The sequence below is a fragment of the Plectrocnemia conspersa genome, unplaced genomic scaffold, assembly GCF_051122295.1.
Source record: "Plectrocnemia conspersa isolate PC_06_02 unplaced genomic scaffold, ASM5112229v1 ptg000009l, whole genome shotgun sequence".
In the NCBI taxonomy this organism is placed as follows: domain Eukaryota; kingdom Metazoa; phylum Arthropoda; class Insecta; order Trichoptera; family Polycentropodidae; genus Plectrocnemia; species Plectrocnemia conspersa.
Window position 1 is genome coordinate 1,490,244 of NW_028277173.1, and position 22,971 is coordinate 1,513,214.

At 28.7% G+C, this 22,971-nt stretch overlaps 1 protein-coding gene across 20 annotated transcripts in view; it reads left to right on the forward strand.

Annotated features, from left to right (window-relative positions):
- LOC148231492 (potassium voltage-gated channel subfamily KQT member 1-like) overlaps nt 1-22,971 on the forward strand; it is a 337,496-nt gene that overhangs the window by 155,447 nt on the left and 159,078 nt on the right. For all 20 annotated transcript variants that reach the window (XR_015810812.1, XR_015810813.1, XR_015810814.1 and 17 more), the window contains one exon: nt 1,903-1,985. Coding sequence is in view for 17 of the 20 variants with exons in the window: in XM_088193257.1 (XP_088049383.1) it covers nt 1,903-1,985 (83 nt within the window). In the remaining 3 variants the exon portion in view is untranslated. The remainder of the gene's footprint in view (nt 1-1,902; nt 1,986-22,971) is intronic.

Genomic DNA, 22,971 nt, shown 5'->3' on the forward strand with positions numbered 1-22,971 from the left:
GTTTTCTTCAAAGCCTTTATTAGAAATCGCAAGTTTTTTAATAGCAAAAAATATTACATATATTTTTTTATTTGATAAAATTTTGTAAATAATCGTGAAGTAAAAATAAAAATTATATTTTCCGAGAAATGAATAATGTCAAAAAACTACAATGTCTATGTAATTTAATTCATCTTGGGCTTTATTTACTAAATAATGTAATTTTGCTTTTCGTGTTTTTTAAATTATGCTTAAATCAAATTTATTAATATTGATTTTATGTTTGAGTTAACAAATATTATTTTTAATTTATTTTAGAAATGCTTTCTTAAATTCTACGAATTTTACATAGTGTCAATATTGTATTGTTTTTTTTTTTTATTAAATTGAGGTACTGAATTAAAAATATTTTTGGTTCTTTTACAGTACTATATGATAATCTATATATAAAAAAATTCAATAGATGTTTTTTTATGTAAAGTAATTATTCTTATTGTTTTTCCCACTTTCTTGATTTAAAATGACATGATAATTAAATATTTCGCCTTTTCCCCCACTTTCTTTAAATTATTATCAATGTTTTAACTGACAGATTTATGTATTATTGTTATACGTAAAATTTAGTAACAGTACTTAAATCTTTGTAATATATGAGCCGTTGATTTTGAAAGTGGGGCAAGTCCATTTTGTTAAAAAATAGTGTTACATCTAATTTTCAATAAAAATTAACTTAAGATTTCTGTTTCTAATCAATTCACAAACACATCTATAATTAACAGTGTAATTTTTTTACTAGCAATTTATTTTGCTCAATGATATTAATTTTTTGTCGATTTTTAAGTGAGGCAAGTCCACTCAAAATAAAATAATTTTAATAAAAATTAAAAAGAGTTCTATGTTAATTAACGAAATTTTAAATTTTTTTGGAGCCATAGGCTACAATAAATAAGATATACTTAAAATGGTTTTTATGAAAAAAGAGCGTAAACAATATAAAATAAGTATATTATTGCTTACTTATATTTGTAAATCAGTTAAAACGAAAACCATTAATTATACATCAATAACTTAATATGGACTTGCCCCGCTTTCAAAATCAACAGCTCATGTTTTATCTTAAATATGGATATAGTATTATCAATCTTTAAATTTTTTTTTTATAAATATTTAATAATAAATTATTATGGTGTTACTATACAAATAGTTATAAAATTATTATATTAATTATTAATAAAAAGTATGTAGGTTTGATTATATTAATTATTTTTAACTTCCCCTGAGTAAGCAGAAAACAAAGCAAAGTTCATGCTTTTTAGTTTCTTTCTCGTGTTTCTCAAATATTGTGTTAATTTTGAGATCATGATTAATAACAAGGCATTAGTTTAATTTCTTTTCTCTTAAACGTTTTCAATAAAGAAAGTCAATTTTAATCATTTAAAAAGTTTTGTATTAAAAATATATATATTAAATGTTGTATAACTTAATAAAATATGAAATAAATCCGGTTTTAAATTTTAAGAATTTATCAAATAATACAACGGTTTTTCAAACCGATAACTTAAAAACGGTTAACATATTCGATAAAAACAACAATTAAAAAAACATCTTAGCTTTAGCAAAATACTAATTAGATCAACACATATCATTTGTGATTTAATAGCAATTTAAACCTAGTCTAAATCTTTAGGCTGTTGGTCAGGTTACACTATTTTTTTTATAATGAATATGAATGTATGTACTTAAATATAAAAATAATTTCTCTCGAGAATCTTAGTTCCTTGTTAATTAAAGCTAACAAGGAGATCTATATTTTTCTTGTTTTCCAATTCAGAAAAACTGAATTATGAATTTACTTCATTTTTCGAAAATATGCTACAAGCTCTCATTCCACAGATTTACATTATTTATCTCTTCTAATTTCAGATTATGGTCATCAGGATGTCGTTCGAGGTATCAAGGTTCCATGGGGAGGCTCAAGTTTCTGCGCAGGCCGTTCTGCATCATAGGTATGTAAATTCACAAAATTGACATCTTCCAATTTTCCCGGTGCGCGCCCAGAAAAATCCCAACGCAAAATTTATGCCATGGAAAATTTTCCCCAGCGATAACGAGGAATCGGGCAAAGTTCAAGGATCAATTTGTATTAAGCTGTTAATAACGTCGACTACACTAAAGAGCAACAAATTTATGTTTCGTTCCGAAACCAAATATTTTACAAGGACGTTTATGGTTTGTGGCATTTACTGCCAGCAATTTTCTAAGGCGATCGCTTGACAAATTACTAGTTTCGCGCTAAAAAGCGTCAGAAAAAATATTTATTTATTTGAGTGCAATTCAACACGAACGAAAGAAGCACTGTGTTATCATTGCATATATATGGAAATATTATATCCTTTAAAAATAAATATCATGACGCATTTCAGGTATTGATTATTTTTTTGTTTTGTGTTAATGGACGGTTCAGTTTTAGTTTTTTATCATGCTCCATGCTTCGTCTGGGTTATGTACTTGTCAATCGGTTAAGCGATGGATTGGTGCGTCTGGAATCGTAAGAAATTTTACGATCGTGGTTCATGTGTGTATGTAATATCATTATACTAACACTGTCTGCGTTTGCAATTGTGGTTATTTTATGTTGAATGTAATTTAGGAAAACTATATATTATTTCATATTTTTTTGATAGCCGAAAATTATAGTTTGGTTTATTTATAGGTACCTAAGCGAAATGTACAATTTATTTTTGCACTATTATTATTAGCCGTAATGGACTATATTACAATACTTAGAATCACATGTTTATGTTTAAAGTGGTTCAACATTATAAACGTAATTTATTTTTGTATTAATTTGGTTACATAAAAACAAATTAACTTATGGAAATGATTCTATAAGCTTCAAGTAATTTATAAAAAAAATATTGCTTAGGTTTTATTACTATTATTATTTTACTAATAGTGTGACAATTTTGTATATATTTAATAGATAATCCTAAACTGAATTTCTTAAAAGGTGTAAAATATCTCATACTATTTTAATTGTTTTCGGTTTATTAAACCTAATTTACTTAAGAGTCAAGCTTATGGTAAATAAAATGATCAAATTAATAAATCATATAAATTCATCATTAAATTTTTAAAATCATTTTGTGTCGGTGTGTTTTAATGGCATTGCGTGGGTGGAACTCATTTTGTATGCGTCGGCGTAACGATCTATCTGTGTCTCAAAGGTCAATAGCTAATGAATCTACCCCTCAAATTGTCGGCCCTGTGATGTATATACAGATTATTTTTTTGCTGGCTTTATTAATGCGTTTCTTTCAATTATTTAAATAATTTTAGAAACGTACTAGTTATAAATATACTACTGGTTTATAACCATTCTCATGTTTACAATGTGTTAGTAATTTCAATTTAATAAAAAAAAATATATTAAATTGGTTTCTATCATCGATATACAAAATTAGTGGTTTCGCGAAATATTTTTTTAATAATTTTTGGTATGATAATGACAGTGTTCCTTTATTGTTAGTATCTGAGGGCTTATATGTAACTTTTTAAGATTAGTATAAAAAAAGTGTATTGCATATTATTTTTGTAGCTTTATTTTAAATGACTTGTAATTCAAAAGTAATGGTATTACTGATGTTACTAATATAAAAGTAATTGTTTACAAATTAAAATATTACTTTCTATAGTAAGCTCGCTCTTTCTATTAAATAAGAGTCGCAATAGCGGCAAGCACTTTGGAGTAAAGTTCCAAAAAATGCAAATAAATTTAAGCTATTATATATATAATCTAGGTGTAAGAAAATAATTGCTTCTGTTTTAATTCGGGTGATTTTAATTTTCACCTCTCAAAATATTTATTTAAGATTGAAAAACATTTTAATAATATATTCGCGATTGGTTTAAGACCGTAAGCATTTTTTTAAATTTATTTGTTATCAGTGTACATAAATTAATATGTATTTTTTTATTTTTGGGATATCATTCGTACATAAAATAAAGAGAAACGGTCCGAGCAAACTCCCCTGGGGTGGTCCAGCTGGAATTTTACGCGGTATCGAGTGCTCATTATTTAGTGAAACAACATAGTTTCTATTTCTCATGTATGAGCGTATAAAACGTTTTAGACAGTCAAGTGTTTTCTATTTGTATAGTTTATGAATAAAACCGTCATGTCAAATAATGTTAAGAGTTTCTTCTATATCTAACATTAAAAGACCCGTTTTATTTTTCATATTAAAATTAGCGCCTATATGCTTCGTCAAAATATTAAATGAATGTAATGTTCAATGTTTTTTTCCGAAGCCAAACTGTTCCTCGATAATTTTATTTCTCAAATATTTTACTAAATGACAGTAATAAACTGATGGGACAATTAATAATCGAAGTTGTTTTTTGGCTTCATTGTTTTAGTCTCTAGCTTAATATAATATTCTTGGTGTATAAAAACAAATTCAAGGGCGAAGCCCTGGCGGTAGCTTGGCGTTTTAGATATGAGCTTTAATAAATCCGGTAGTTAATTGCTTTGCAGTTTCGATTCAAAGTACCAGCACTGTTCTTCAGCGCTGTGTGGAGTTTTCTTCTCGCTTGTAATTAGATATTTTATGCTGATTGCATATGATACAAGCTTTCTTTGAATTTGTATTTTAGACAGCGTGTGTGACATGTGTTACTAATTTCCGATATATTCAGTCAAAAATATGCAATAAAATTATATTCGCTTTTTTTGAGCTTCACTTAATTCGCGTTTATATGGCATTTTTAAAAATTTTATATAATATTCAAATAAAAAAATATTACGACAAATAAAGGCCATTCCCATCGTAATGTTTAGTTGAATGCGGGTTTAGTGCTATCACAAACCGTAAATATGTATGATTAAAATTAAGCAAATATCTCATATAAAAATTGTTAATTAGAAAACAAGGCACTAATTTTCAGGTTACTTTCTTCCGAGTTGTACATGTAACACAAAATTTATTTACGTTCAGAGGAGTTCATCAAAATTTTCTCTTTTGTACATAAATATTGTTAATTAGTTTTAAATTGTTTTTTTCTTGTTGACTAATTGAGACTGGTATAAAAATAAATATAAAATAACATCTATATTATTAATAGAAATATACAAATAAATTATTCGCAAAATGGTTTTTGCTAACTTTTTCTCAATAAATAAACATATATATATTACTAAATAGCGCGAATATATAATTAAAATTATCATTTTTATATTAAGGTAATAACTTAGGTGAGGTACTTGATAATATAAAAATGAAAGTTACTTTTAATGAAAAAAAATGTTAAATATTATATTAATTAGAACTTGTAAAAATTTTTTTAAAGTCAAATTAAAAATAGTTTCAACTTTTGTAAGTAAATATGTTTTTTATTTGAGGCAGTCATATGTTTTTTTTAGATTTTTTTAACTATAACATTATGACAGGGGACAAAGTGAAGGTTAACTAACAAATAATAAAAAAAACATAATTCAGAAAGCTTTATGAAAATCCCAAATATTTTTTCTTATATTTATCTATGTACTTCAGTTATTTTATTTTCATATATTCGGAGACTTTATAGGCTGTTTTTAATAATATTTCGTATACTTTTTATTTATCAATTTCACGATGTTTTTTGAAAGTCGGTTTTGTCTTTTTCGACCTGGATTTTAAAATCAGGGATATTATCACTCCTCTTGGAAGGCATAATAGGTTAGTAACCGTAAAACGACGCGAACGAAACTCGTGTTTTTGGTCTACTAGGGCTTGGCGACAGTGATTATACTTGTAAATAATGTTCAATACGATTTATCATCCTTTTGCCGACTTTCGTAAATCTCCACAAATCAGGAAACAATGAAGTTTTAAGTAACAAAAAATAAATTGAAACACTTAATTAAAAACAATAACCAGTCTTTAAAATAATATGCTACTCTTATAAAAATGATCTTGCCTAACTTTGAATTAAATTTATAATTCTGATAAAAATTAAATCCAGAACTGTTTGGATGTATGCGTTATACAGGAGTGTTTCTCCATGATTCGATGTCTATACAGCACAATTTGAACGCATATTTTTAGACTTCTGCAAACGAGCGTTTATATGGCGTTGGCCTTTTAGAATCTAACGAGTATTATTTTTTACTCTCTCTCTCTCTCTGGAAGCTTCTCCCACGCTTAATGTTTAACAAAAACACACTGTAAACATTGTAAACGTAACAATAACGTGTTTATCGATTTTTAACGTTGATTTTTCTCCCTCCGTTGTTCTGTGTACACACGACGCGACTCGGCGCTTTAGACTTTATTAAATTACACGTGTCGAATTCCGTTCGCGTGTTAAAATCGCCCATGAGATTACATTTTTCGGTTACAATCTGAAAATCTGTATTTTTGTAATTTTTTCGCCATACAAAACAGTTTGCTGTGTGTTTGGTTGTAAAAAAGCCTCTATGTAATACTTTTAAATACATTTACATCTGAAATTCGTGTTAAGAAAATGTATTTATTTGTTCAATCATTTAACGCCGTATTACTTGGCTATTACAAAATATATATAACGTGGTCCATGAGTGTTTTATACTTTTAAGTTTGGTCCTTGGAAATTTAATTGCAATGATCGCTTCACTTAGACATTTAGACGATATTATTTAAATAAATGAATGTCCCAAATTATGTTTTTTTTTTATTACATTTTTACAAATGCAACAACTATGGCCCATCATATTAAAGTTAAAATTCCAATTTAAGTTTAAAATTAAAAAAACATAATCTATATGAAAAAATAAATATTATTATTCTCAAAATTAGACAAGGAATTAAACAGCTTAAATTAATAATCTGACCGTATTAATTCCCAAACCGATGCAATCTCAGGTTTCGATACATTTATTACGAATCACAGGTGTGGATGTTGGTGGGCCAATTGCATCGCTTGATGATTCACCTAACGATATACATATGTTCACGCCTTAAAGTGAAGCCGAAAGGAGACTTTTGAAAATCGTTAATTCATAGGGTAGAATAAAATAGTGGTTCTTGCATATGTAGACGCATTGTCTATCGTGCATGCATTACGCACAAAAGGGTAGTTTTTATGGTGCTTACTTATTAGTTATTATGCAATTGTTTAGCGTTGAGTGTTTTTATGCAATATTTTAGCATCTTATACTGTTAAGCTTTTATAAAAAACAATTTGCTTATTACGTTTCCATAATATTTGAAATGTTCGTTTTAATGCCTTCAGATTTAACGGTTCAGCTGCCTGAACTTCCCACAAGTCTTAAATTATAAGTCTATCTAAATTCAATTATTATAATAAAACATTTTTTTGTTATATAGGACCGGATATTAAATAATGTTTTTTTTGGAAATATTTTCTGTTCAAAAGGTTAGAAAAATGTTTAAAAAAATAAAAATCGTAGTTTTTCGGGAAATTTTAACCCCTACCCCCACTCCTCCCCAATGTCAAAAGGTATGATATTATGCCAAACCTCCCAATAAAAAATTAATTTAATTTACAAAGGCAATAATAGGTAGTATAAGATATGTATTTTGCGCAAGCGATATTGCTGAATAATTTCTTTTACAAGTTCTGTATAATACTAATACAATATGTACTCAATATTCATAAAAATATATTGTGAAAAAAACACAGTAAATCATACATTATATTTATATTTTAGATATAATGTTTTATTAAAAAAAAATAAGACTCACTTATGAACAAATTAAAATTCGTGATATTACATTTTAAAAGACCCTCCTGTCACAGAATTTTAAAGTTCTGCTGATTCCCTTCCTCCCCCTAAACCTGTGACATAATTTATGAAAGCCCCCTAAGCAGCATTTTTAGTGGTTCTTTAAGGGTGCCGTGGCTTCCTTACAAGGGCACCGCTATCTCAAAAATGTTATAAGTATATAGTTTCCATTTGTTTGCAGTGTTTGCATAAGCCTCTAAAAATGGTTAATTACTGTCACTATTTTTACCTAAGCTTTTAATTAAAACAATACAAAATAGACGCTATTATATTTATAATAATTTGATAACCTGGATTTAACAAAAACGTTGAAAGTCAAAAACAGCTTGCAAACCATTAGGTGAAGCCGAATTTTTTTTAAATAATTTTATTTGCTATTAAATTGCCTATCGATGTTACTTACAATGTGCTCAACACTTCTAGAAATTGTTGAAATTAAATAATTATTCTTAACGTTTTATAAATTGACTAAGAGTAAATAGCTATTTTATTTGTTATTAAATGCGCAACTCGTGTACTCTTTTGAGTTACAGCCTCATTTTCGCTCCTTATTTTTGCGAAAAAAACAGTTTTAAACATTCTTATCGTTACTTTTCTACAAGATGTATGTATCTAGCGCAATGCGTAGCATTATGTATATCTACAACTTATTCCATAATAGTGCACACTTTGAAATTTTAACCTTTCAACCGGGCATGACGTCTAAAGGCGTCATAATTATATTTCATACATCACAGGCGTGACGTAAAAAGTCGTCATTGATTTTTAAAAGTGTTTTCATCGGGAGGGACGAATTTTGTCGTACCTTATAATATGTTTATTTTATGAATTTAAATTTAAATTTGAAAAATCAACTACTTTTAATCACGTAATTAGAAACTGCGAGGTTAAAAGATTAAAACATAAAATCTGTTTCTAGCTCGCGGGCCAGATTTAGCCTACGGGCCATTGTTTGTCGACCTCTGTCAAAAATATTTTAAATGAAACTTTGAAATGATTTAAAGTGTAAAACTCTTGATGTTTACTACTTTATTTTATTTAAAATAAATATTCTTGATTCTTTATAACATAATTTTATGTGTGTATAAACCTACTTTTGCTACATAAAATGTATTTAAAAATTCTTCATAATTTCAGGAAGTACATAAATATTTTATTTGATATTCGAATCGTATGAATGAGGAATTTTTTTCCTAAATAAAATTTACTACACATATTTTATATATATTTAATCCATGCTTACGATATTGTAATACACAAAAGTTTATCGCATTGCGTTTCGCGGTATTTCGTGATTATGTGAAATACTAAAGCATTAAATGTTACTTAGTAAATAACCAGCGATGTTAGCGAAACTTCCGAACGCTCGCAGCGTTTAAGCCGAGGGTTAATTAAAGCGCTAGTTGCAGCGTTTTAAAAACAATTTCTCGTTCTAAGCTTGACTGCGTGCAAGTCAGAATAATCAAAAATTAACTACACAGACCACAGAGCTGAAATTAAGTCGATCGTGGTGGTCGTTGTTTTTCGTGCCTCGCTGTCGGTGGAAAAAGTCAACATTTATTTTCTGATTGGGTAGAAGGATTACGAGGTTTCATTAAATATAAAGGACACTTATCTAAATGATAGTATAATTAAATTAGATAACCAAGAAACATCAGGTTGTTCCATAAGTGTTAAAATATTGTGACAATAGCAATTGAAAACATATGTAATGAAATGATTTCATTTAATTCAAAAAGGGTCAGATGTGGTTGTAAAAATTTCGTTCTGGAAATTTTGATATCAAATATTTACGTAAAAGCGCGTAGTCCTTAGAGGTTGTTAGTGAGGATATTAGGGCTGCCAATAAAGCAGATCGTAGATTAATGGTACGGAAGCTAGCGCAAAAGCTTATGTCAAATTAAAACAGACCAGCCTGAATATTTTAAATTTTCACTTCGATCGTCAGATTTGATCCAGTCACATTATCGTTTTTGTATCCTAGTACATGTCCAGACACAATTCATTGTATTCTTGACTTGACATATATTTAATGAAAAACATTTTTGAGTGTATGAGGGGTGACATTGAGCGATTTTCAGCTGCGGGTGTAGAGTGCCCTACTGTCGCGATCGCGTCCCTTATTCTTAACTCTTGCGGCCAGGAGGTCAGCGCTCAAAAACGTTACATTGATTCATATTGAGCTTTTCAGACACAAGGATTTTAAGGCGATATGTATGAAAAACTAAAAAAAAATTTTGCCAGACATTTGACTTTGAACCGAATCAAACCGTACAATCTTCACGCACCAACGTAATCTCACAAATTAACACAAACCACCGCCTTACTATACAACCCTTCAAATCATCAATCATCAAACGCCAACAGTTCAAGGTCACACACAAGGGCATTGCCAGTCGTTTGGACGTGTGTGTGTGTGTACTTTATTACCAGCCCGTTTGTTTAATTCGACCGTTCCGCTCACAAACAGCTCAGCGCCAAAACAAATGTCGGCCGAATTAATTTCGAATCTGACACCGCCTCTTTTCGAGGCGAAATTCGTTCGATAATGCGCGCTTCGAACGATTCGTACACATCAAACGGCCATTAAACGCGCTGCGCGACGGATGTAATTAAGGATTGTTTCGGATCGATCCGAACAAATTTCGCCCTTTAATCTCGACCGACGATCTTTGCGACGAAAATACGATTAAACGGCCATACACACACGTAGAAATAGAAAAACGAACGCCATTGCTAAAAAATCAGGGCTGCTATAATCTATTCTATAATACAAAAAATACTTGTGTCCGTCTGCCACAATAAATTCTCCCAAACGTCAACAGTAGCGACGTGACATTTGCACGTGTCGTTCTATCTGTCATTTCAACTGTAATATTTTTCACATTTAATGTCTATAATAAATTTATTGCAATATTATAAATAATTTTACAAATACATCAGGCCTGGTAAGTCGATCGCGACACCGTGCCATATTCACAATCGGTTTTTTGACCGAAAAAATGTGTCTTTGCAGTCAAATAGACGCCATAAAATTCAAGATAAAAAACAGCACCATCAGTAACATTTCTGCGTTTAAAAGACAAGCTTTAGTTATGATCCAAAATCTTGTGGATAAACGTATTGATAGATTTAAAAATATACTTGCTATCATTTCAAAAAATACATGTTCGAAATTCACAAAATACAGAACTCCTTCCAGATTTTAAAATGGTCGATATATTGATTTATTGCTTTTATAAAATCTTGGTTTAATTGATTATTAATCCACTCAAAGATGGCGTGAATATTCAATTATATGCAAATACATTTACAAAGCTATTTAATTTTGATATTTCTTTAAAAGCTAGGTTTTTAGACAAATATTTTCATATAGAACGCAATAAATGTGGTACGAAAAACTTGTCTATTGCACAAAAAATATAATCAAATCCTAAGATTAAAATAAGTCGACCGCAATCCTAAATAAGTTGGCAACCGCAGATATATATATGCTTATATATATATATACATACAACCATTTAAAAAAAATAAAAATTAGAAATTTGGTGGTTAAAACTTAGAAAGAAAAATTATTAAAAAAAAATATAGGAAAAAATAAACATTAAATTAAATGATAATTTGATTACATTTGATATGTTGTCATTACCCTTTAAAGCAATATGTGTTTTGGAATTTTGTGCCTGTATTTTAATTTAGGGTTTTTTATCATATTCATAGTGGGTTAGTGTGATTACTCAAAATATTTTTTGCTATTTAAATAAGTGTTCTTTAAATATTGGTATTTAAAGGTTAATATGCATTTTTTTAAATTAGTAAAAAAATGTGTATTATGTATTATTTTTATAGCTGTATTTTAAATGACTTGCAATTTAGAAAAAATAGCTCCTTAATAATCTTGCATTGCACATTGATCTGTTTAATGTCAATACGAAAAGCTAGTCCGGTTATTATTTTTATCTTACTTGAACTATCTCTTTTTATTATAATCTGTTAGGTCACAATGTATTTATTTAATTTAAATAAAAACATAAGTAGACGAAGTGAAATATGTTTAGTATAAATAACATAACTCTCTCACTTCGGTCGCATGATACGTCAAACCGAAACATACTAGCTCTTAACACAATATCACTTAAAGCCAGATACAAGATGAAAGAGAAGCTGAAATTTGTTTGTAAAGAACACTACCCTCTTTTTCAAGGCAGTAGTAAGCAAGATAAATGTGGCTAAAATAATTGGTAACGTCCCATAATGGATAAGGCGTTGAAAATAAAGAAAAAAAAATCTTTTCTCCTATTTTCGTTATCCATCTTAATATCTATTTATTTCGGATAATAGAGGTTCTAGATACCATATATGAACCGATCTACTTTTTTCGTAGTCTAAAACTCTCCCTAACCGCCCCTTCTCGCGACGGATACCCTTTTCGAGCGATTTCCTATACCGACGCGCCGGAAAGTGTTATAAGCCGAGATACGGGATTCGATGCAGATACGCGGAATTTGAAATATTCACCGGTTCCGTTCGTTCGGTCCGCGGGGCCGCGAAGGCCCGAACCAATTTTCTCGGTCCGTGAATAATTAATGGCAGCCGGTAGATTGCAACTCTTCGTTCATTCATTCTTTCGCCTGCAGGATAAAAAAAGAAGGCAGCTCTGAAACCATGTGTCTTCTAGCAAAGTTGGGGTCACGCCACATGGTCCGGTCACGAATGTTTATTCGCGTTGGAGCTTGTTAATTTAACGCTTCGTAGACCGATTTAACAATTGCTTTGGGGTGGTTGGACAATGCTGTTGCAATGGCTAATTAATGGCCTGAGCATTACTTGCACTTAGATTGAATCCTGATAATGGTAGTGTAATATCAAGTCATTAAATTATTTATAGCGTGGAATTATGTTGATTCACAATTGCGTGTAAAAGTAGGACGGTATTAAGGATTTTTTTAAATAATACTGTACATACATTTTGGTAAAAGAAAGCTCATTTCGGGATTTATCGTTAATTAAACAACAATTTTTTACGCAGAAACTCAAATGGTTTTATTGCAACCTGCAGTTTAAAGATAAATCTTCTTGAGTGCCTTGAATAAGATATTGTACAAAAAATAAGAATCGCAATGATACATCTAATTAATTATAAAAAAAATTCAATATAGACTATCCTCCATTGAAAAATCTTTGGTCTTACGTATTTTAATCTTCTCTATATCATCCTGTATATTTTGTTAGAAAGTAAAATATTTAAATATCAAATATTTCATCCTATGGTATTATATGTATTTAATAACAGCCATATGGTGTCTTTGTCCCCAGAGTTTTTATCTTAAACTTTCCGATAAAATTCAAAGTTGAAACTTTGCATACTGATTATATAAGCGCTGTAGTTACTCCCAAACTCCTTAAAACTCAAAATATCTTATCAAAATTGTATAATGTATATAATTTAGCAAGACTTGTACATTTCAATGCAAACATTGTAACTTTTTCAACGTAGACTAGTATTTAATATAACGTGAATTATTTCTCTGTGTCTAATCTCCTGATATAATAAGATATCAAAAGCTATTTTGTAATATAATATTATATGACAAATTAGGTTTTATTATATTTAATACTATTTATTCATAAATTACATTGCTAATATTTTTACATAAAACTATATTAATCAATTTATTTACTTAACCTTTATAAAATAATAATAATTTTATATTAGATAGCAATAAATGTGATCCAATGTGCTGTACTCTTATAAAGAGAGACATCATAATGTTTAATAAAAAATTGACTTAATTAAAATATTAAACAATCAGTATAAGTTGATGACTAATCCCAGATTATACATAGAGCTTTTAAATTTCTACCATGTTTGGTTGTGATTATCATCTAGGGTTTCAACCACATGCACAATAAATTAAAAGGTCTTTTTAACGAGCGTTTCGAACAAAGCAAATAAATACAAACTTGCCTGAAAATGAGGCATGAGATCTCGGGACTAAATAATTGCGCTAATAGTTTTTATTATTTAACGAACCACCTATTGGTACTAGTAAGTACAAATATATACAAAAAAACTACTCTTTGTTTGGAAAGTATGAGCGATTCGCTTTAGCCTGAGCAAAATACTATTGTAATTTCTACCCATACGTCAAAGTGGTGATCTGCCACCTTCACTTTTAATGCATAAACAACTGTCCAAAAATATGCAATTGGCGCGCTACCATCCTCATCTGCATTAAATTAGCAATATAATATATTTAAAAATTCTTGGAATTTATTTTACGCACTAAAGATTCGTATAAGGATTCAAATATATACACACAAATAAATTATAATATAATACTATATATAAAATATATATATAACTTGTTAGTAGTCAAGTGGAATATAATTATCATATATTGTCACTTAAATTTTATATTCATAATCAATTCCTATAATATGTAAAAATAATTTTCTTATATATCTTATATTAAATATAAACTTAAAATTGAATTTACATTTAACAGCTATACATACTATTTAGAATTAAATTTATTAGAAGATTTGCTTAATTGAATTATTTTTTTTAAATACTTATTTTATTAATAAACTGTTTTAAAATAATAAATATACTTGAAATAAATGTACCCGCTTGATACACGCGGTAATATAATTTTATATTGTTAATATTATTAAGTATTTTCTTTGATATGACATTAAATTGTAATCAAATACTTAACTCAGTATCAATTCCTTAAATATGCAGGAAAGATGTAGGCAATCTTTGCATTATATACGAATTGTTTTCTCATACGTAAATGTTGAATAGAAATGGAAGTTGCTCTTAAGAAGTCAGTTTTATTGTTCTTTCATGTAGTAAAACTTTAAAATATTTCTGAACACTCGTGTAAACCTCTGAGCTTAAATTTGAACAAAAAGTCGAAGACCTAAGCTCATAGAATCCGATTTTTTACAATGCTAGCTTAGTTATAAAATGAAAAGACGTACAACGAGCTATTAAAAGTATAATATAACGATTGAAAGTTGACTAAAAAAAATAAATCGTAAATCAATCGAACGTTTGCCAAGTCAGCTTATATATTTATAGTTTAACGATGACGAACTATTAAAGAAAAAAGCTACAAGTCTAACCGTCGCGTACCTCGCGGTACTGAAACTTTTATGATAATATCGAATTTTCCAGACAAAAAACGAAAGTTCGTTGAGTATTTTATAACAAAAAAATTCGGTTTAATCCCGCGCAGTTAGTTTTGAGTCTTTTTCACGTCAAACTTTACAACTGGAGATTCTTTTAGCTGCAGTATGAATGTTTTTCTTTATGATTTATTTACATTCAATTCGGAAAGTTTGCGTGTTTGTCTGTTATTTCGCTTGTTTTGAAAATCAATATAATAAAAAAGCTAGTTTGCAAATCGTGGCAATAAAAAAAAACTAGTAATAAATTATTAATTTAATTAGAGCAAAACTCCGACAGATGCTCGAGTCGGATTGAATTTCAAATTCATCTCCAATTCTCATGCAAATTATGATCTTGTGGCCCGGGGCGGATAACAATTCAGTAATAATCTCTTAGAGTTAATAATAAAATATGTATATGCTTAAATTAATTTGCTGTGAATACTAAAATTAAATATTAGTTTAAATATGCGCTAATATGATAATTATAATTGAAGAGAATTTATATTAGGGCCATGTGGTTAATCTTGGAGAGTCAAAGAAGAATACATTTGTGAAATAATTTAATTAGAGAAATGGTCGTTTCTTTAATAAAAATTATACTTTTTGCCTTTTCTAATATATTAAATTTTATTAAATTATTGCGAAATGTAATAATTTTTAATAAATACGCATATGTAAAAATATAATGATGCTATCAGGTGATAGTCATTATATCAAATAAGAATAATGTGCTATGGATTTGTTTCATAATTTAAAAAAAAAATTAATTTTTCTATGAGCCTTTAACAATATATTTTGTCGGGTCATATCAGGTCTCTTTGATCTAATTGATAACCTAAATTCTACTGTCCAGTTGACGCCTCAAAATCTTTAGTATCCCTGATGATGAGAAAACGTGTGATAAATCAATGATATCTACATTTTTTAAAATGGTCTATTGCAATTTATATTTTTAAAGTGATTCCGAGAAACGTCGTTATTTTCTTAATATTATTAAAGTAAACAATGCCCTCTTTCACGAAATTCTTAGATATTTTTTATTGATTTTTTAATCTGTTTATTTTATACACTTCATGGCACTTTCCATAGTTAAAATTATGATCGATTTATAAAGACGAGTCAAAAATTATTTATTTCAATATAATGATTAATTTTACAAACATACTATTATATGAAATACATGTATTTACAATTTTGTTATGGTGGTAACAGCTTAAAGTAAAATCTTTTACAATTTAATGGAAAGAAAAAATAATGTAACAAGTGCTAATTTAGCTAAATTTACTTAAATATCTAAAACCATTGAAATGTATTTTTCATTCTTTAAAGCAATATGTGCTTATATTTAAATTTAAGGTTGTTTCAATAATAGTCTCTGATATATGATGTTAGTTGGTTGGTTAGTGTAGTTATGTGATATATTTTTTTTTTGCTCTGTTCACTTCAGAGAGGCGGTGGCAAACTTTGTCTACATTTTGTAATATAGTTTACTTGGTTTTTCTCTGATTTTTTTCACAATATTTATTTATGTTTTCAAATAACCATAAATGCTTTTTCTTGATTCTAATCCTAAGGAGTGTGAATTTGCAGCCAATAAGACCGAGGTGGAAACTAGTTTTATTATATAATTTTATTATATTATATTATATATTGCGACAGATTAAGATAAGCGAGATTGTTGTTCTCCGAGCGGTGGTGGAGAAGCTGGTAGAGGGATGATGCCAGTGGAAGATTGGTGTGGCAGCATCAGGGAGTTCTTCTCAGGACGTGAGCGTCCATGACCGTATGTTGTATGCGGGTGGGCTGAATCTAGTAGTCCCTTTGAGTGTCTGCCTGGTCCTCATTGGAGATCAGCCTTGTGTATTCAAAGCTGCAAAACTTGCTGACCAATCACAACCAATCGTTGCACTTGCTTCTTAGAACAATGAAGTATGTTTACGCCTTTAGAAAGTGACATTTGCTTGATGGATATCTGGACATGGTGGATGGTGGACATGGCCTTACGGTCATAAATTGTTTTCTGTGACCGTTTCGTAACAAAAAAATATTCTTTTAATGTACCGGAGAATCATTGCGTGTTATTTATAGAAAAGCCTTTTTTCTAGTCGTAGCAAGGGCTTTGTGTGGTCCCATCCTTTATACTTTTGTCTAGTTTATCAGTTTCAAGAATAAGACCCCACATCATATCATAAGCGTACATAGATAAACGACATATTTTTAAATTTTAGAATATCGTTCGTATCCAAGATAAAAAGAAACGGTCCGTGCACACTTCCCTGAGGAACTCAGAGTTTCTAATGGCAATGTTTCTGTCGTTTATGAATAATAGGAACAACAAAAGTGAACTACTTATTTGATTGTTTGCCATTATAACCCATTCTCATAAGCAAATTAAATATAAATAATTAAATAAACCGTTTCAGTGAACATTTTTTAGTAGCTGTTTTTACACACATACATATATAGTAAGTCACAAGATGGATCAGTCATAAATTCTTTGTATCCAAAACCACTCACAAATATGTAAACATGTAACGTCCATAAAAGTATTATTGGCCATTGAATTTTTACAACTGGAAATACTAAGTTTGGAAAATAAAACATATTGCAATATCCGATTTCTTATTGCACTTGGAAAAGAGTGCTAAAGGATTTTAAAAGCATAAGCGAAAAATATGTAGATGTATAATTTTAAATTTATAGCTTTGAATTTTCAATCGTAGAATTTTGCGAAAATTGATAGTTTTCACATATTTCGTTCCGCTGCTTCATGAAACTTCGCTCGTGTTTAGAATTCATAAACAGGAATCGTAACCGACTTGCATTCGTTATTAATATATTTTTAGTAAGAAGAAGTAGAATACGTTGCTATGAAATATTAAGGTTGCCTATGAAAAGTTAATTGAAATATATTTATAAATTTATTAACAACTTAACAATTAATTGTCTGTATGTTTGCTAAAAGTGTGATCAGGAAAGTTGTCCAAATCTTTAATTAAATTTATTTTATAAATTATCTATCATTGATTCCAAGCCAGGAGTAGGATTTGCTTCTACTTCTGCAGCCACGACATCGTCGTCTATTTTTGCTTTACCCTAATTATTCTTGATATTATAATTTTACAAATATTTTTAGTGGCCGTAGTTATCATTTAGCAAAAATGCATATAACGTGCAATTTTGTATGAATTATTAACTTAGAACGTTATTTTGCGGTCCAATTTTTTTAAATATCAGAATATTAAGTAATGTGTATATAATATAAAAAAACGTACCCATGTATTAATGGTTAACTATAAACTTAACAACATTTATTTTGGATTACTTAATACAACAATATATATTTAGAATTAGATTAATACTTATTATATTGAATTATTTACAATGTCTAATAAATATAATTATATTTTACATTATTTTTTAAAGATTTTCAATTATATTTAAGTGTCCATCAAACGTAGTAAACATTTGTTGAAAGGAATGGCATCGATACGCCCTTTTACCAGCTTTAATTTGGTCTTAAAGTTTGCCAACTACCGCTTTTGTATTCGGAGCTTGGGAACGTTTCGTTTTCATTCATGACACATAGTCTTAAAACTAGACGCTTTTATTAAGCAAAGCTATTCGAGTGTTTGTATCGCGTTTTTTGCATCATAGAAAATTGAATCGGCGACGCTATCGAGTCAGGAAACTAGAAATGCCTACCGCTATCTATGTTATTTTTTGCAGCAGTTCATTTTTATGATGGCTCTCTCGACCTCGATAAATTCGAAATGCGCTATCGCCTCGCAAAATTTGCATGAACTTCCTTCTGTCCCTTAATTTCCGCCGCTTTATGTGCATTGTAAATCGCCAACTACTTCCTTTCGCTACTTGTTAATGTTACTTTGTCGTTAACTTCTTTGGTGACATATGCAAAAGTCGCATATCTATGCTAATTTCTTTCCGACATGGACTTTATTGTCACGCACTATATACATACATTATTACGTAACATAAATAAAATAATATATGCATTAATATTTTTATGATATGATATGCTTTACAATTGTTTTTTAAAATGTATGTGCTCTTAATATTTATACAAAGATGCAGGAATTGCGTTTCAAATGAATTTATGATTAGTTTGGTATAGGCTAAACTTTTTATGTTATTGAAATGCAATCTGTGTATTTGGACAATGTAAATATTTCCTTTTTTATCCTTTCTCCAAGCAATGAAGCACCTGGAGAAAGTAGATTAAAAATAACATATAAAAAGTCTCTCCACGGAGATTTTTTAACAAAAAAATAATTAACATAAAATTATAGTACGTTTAATGTTAGTTGGTAGTACTCTTGTTAGAGATAATTTCATTTTTTATGTTAATTCAAATATATTTTTTTTAAATATTTACACTCTTTATTTTCTATATTTAACTAATCACCAAAAACGCAATTAACTTAAGACTTACAAAAATATTTTATATGTTTATAAAATAATTAACGTGAAACTCTAAATTATATAATAAAGTGAAGTTACTAATATTTTCAATACAGTAAATACATATTTTATTCACTGTATTTAAAATATATTATAAACAGCAACAATTCCTAAAAGACATGGATTCGAATCCCATACGAATGCTAGTGTTTTTTTATATACATATTAATCGTATCTGGGTGATCGAAGTTAGTCAATAATATATTATTATAACCAAAATCGATCATTAAAGAATAGGTTTTTCTATATTTTCCCAGTCTCACGGATGAGTATTGTGGCACTCAAATGGCACAGATTCTCTGATGTTCATGGTGGATTTTTGTGACCCATTATCTATGGACTTCAGTATGATACTCCTTTGTTGAAATGTAGCTTTTTCGGATGAGACTCTTCGTCTGTTTTAAAGTAAATCTCAGCAATATATGTGACTGATGTATATGAAGATTGTATGTATACAAAGATTGAACTGAGTCTTGTAAAACTTGACTTGCAAATATATATTTCGTTTCTATGCTTGCTTCTGATTCACTATATTGAGTTTGGTGTTACATAGCTTTGTATGATTTACGATACTTCAATCTACATACATCAATTTGTATTGGAGACTGACATATTGCAATGTATGACACATTGCAATATGTCAGTCTGAAAATTTCTTAGTTATTTTATTTTTTTTTCTAAATTTGGCAATAAATCCAATAAAATATTAAACATATAAGGTGACTATAAATCAAAGCATAATACATAGTATTGATTGTCAAGTCAGATAAAATACCTGGAAACAGAATAATAAATATTTATTATTATAGTATATATGTGTTTTTGAAAATTTAGTTCCTCGTCATCATTACTTTAAATTATTTAATTTTATTAAATCATATATAATTGGTTTTAGTTTCATTGTTTATGTTAAGTTTTTAGTCATTAACTCTTAGATCCTATGTTTCTTAATGATTTTTTAATGTTAAAAATATTTAAATTTAATATATAATAACGGTTTTAAAATTAAACCTAGTAGCATCTTACAAGACCAATTTCTAGCTTAAATTAAAGAGAAAGTTTGAAAAATGGCACAGGCACGCCGGTACATTAATTTTTTTAGAATCGAATAGTTTACAGAATCAAAAGCATTTTTTTTAAGATCAATAAATATTGTAGCTGTATTTCCACTTGAATCAATACATGTTGGATTACTGCCACTACAACAAAAATTGCACATCTAGCATTAGATCGTTTTTAAAGCTCTATTGATGTTGAAAAAAAAATCAACATCTTGATAGTAATCAGAAATTATTTTTTCCAAGATTTTTTCATTAAAAATAGTATTGGCATACTTGCAACGTTTACTTAATTTTATATATATATATTCGATTAGTGGCAATGAACCTAAAAAACAAAGTTATGTAAAATATGTAAGATATAAGACATTAGGAATAATGGGAGTTAGAGAAAATAAAAATGTCATGCCACGGAGGGTATGAGCCTTGATTTTTTTTCTAGACAAATTTTATTGTTATTTATTTTTTGTGCAACAATTAAGACCGTCACTTACATTTTGTATATGCTAATAATGCGTGAAATGTCTCAAAGTATGTGTAACTCTGGATTTCGGGCGTCAAGCTGGACCAGAACATGCGAAGAGAGAAGCGGCGTTGTTGCCTTGAACTCCAAATTCGATGTTCAAATGTATTAATTTTTTATGCGCTTTCGGCACAGGAAAAGCTGCTTAAAATTTAACTTTTCTAATTATCGAAAAGTCGCTTATAATTACTCCAATTGGAAGTTAGTTACTAATAAATATTTTAGCAAAGTGGCATGGATTACTCTCAGGCATTATTTTTTAAGATCATATTTTGTTGTATTTTTTCTGGGCTTTTTGGCATAGGAAAAGCTGCTTTAATTTTAATTTAAGCGATATTTAAATATAATTTTCTTTAGTAAAAAGCTTGCTAAGAAGTGATTTTCGGTATTTATTTTGTTTTAAAAAAGCCCTGGTTGTAACAGTGATAGTTTGTTACTGTGAGTAGAATACTTTCTTAGTCAATTTTTTTTTGTGTTCTTATGTTTTTATTTATCAGTCAAGCTTGTTTTTTATATTAAATAATTTCTTTGCATAATGGTGTTAACAAAATAATACATCTCATTTTTGATATGATTTAAAATAAAAACACATGCGGCGCAGGCTACGAGAAATATTAATTTAGGATTTCGCGTAGGTACTGTTAGTCAGAGAACTATTAAGCGTTGGTTCAGAAAAAATATAAATAGCTATATTGTCATTTTAAATACGTCTTTTAAAATAATTTCATCTCCTTTTGATGAAAAAAATATTGAGAATCTGTGCTGAAGATAATTCAATAGCAAATTGCAGCAGAAAATGCCATAATATGTAAGATATTGGTTCAAGTAATTTTGTTCTGGCGATATTGCCCTTGAAAATGTCTAATGAAAGACTTTTATTGCTGTAGATGCATAAATATTAAGAAACATTGTTTAATTTAATCGCACACTTACGGCAGATTAAGATGTTTCTTTTGCAATCATTTCATAATATTTTATGCCATAGAAATTGGTAAATGGGTTTTGCACGAATTGACCGATAGGCGAAAATAACTACATTTTAAAATCTGCTCTTTATTAGTTCTCTGAAACAATAGGAAACCATTCTTGAAGAAGCTTGTAACCCACGATAGGAAATAGATTCTCTATTTTAACCAAAAAATATCAGGACAATGGTTAGTCAGCAAAAAAATTTTAAAACCGAATTTAAATCCAAAAACCATAGTGACAATATCATTTATAGTTTTAGGCGAGACTATTACAGCAAACCCATATTATAGAAAAAGTAAAATTATGCATAGACATTTAAGAATGAATTATCTGAAATTGATGAACTGACATAGAGATTCATGATAATGCAAAACCGTATTTTTACTAAACATATTAAAATTGGAAATTTTGCCTTACTCAGCATTTATCTTGACCATTTTTCATATGAATTATTTATTATCCTTTAAAAAATTTAGACTATACATTGAAAATAAAATAATCAATAATTAAAGTGATAATATAAAAGCATCTAACGACTTTTTAACGAAATTTTGCTAATTGAATACTTGTTAAATAATAGGCAAAAACTTTATGGTTATGAAAGCATATAGTTATATAGTTCAAAAATATGTCTATAAATGACATTATATTTTTTTCAAATGAGTGGCATAAATTTAACACAGTATAATTTTATTTTAGTATGATTGTAAAAACTATTTATATTAGCTAAATAAATTAATAAAATAAATAATATTTATGTATTTATTAGAACCATTGAAAAATCCTTCTAAACAAAAAATCTTTAAGGAGCACTCGAAAAAACAAAGCATTTATTCCGCGCCGTAACACGGGTAGATCGTTTTTATTTATATTATTATTTTCCACCGAATGACCCTCAAATCGACCTCTCGTTTAAGACTTTCCTCGTCACGCACCGATTGTTTCTCAAAGCACGCAGTTTAAATTTTCCTCCGGAAAATCCCGTTGCCAATCAATCAAAGCGCATTAGAGCA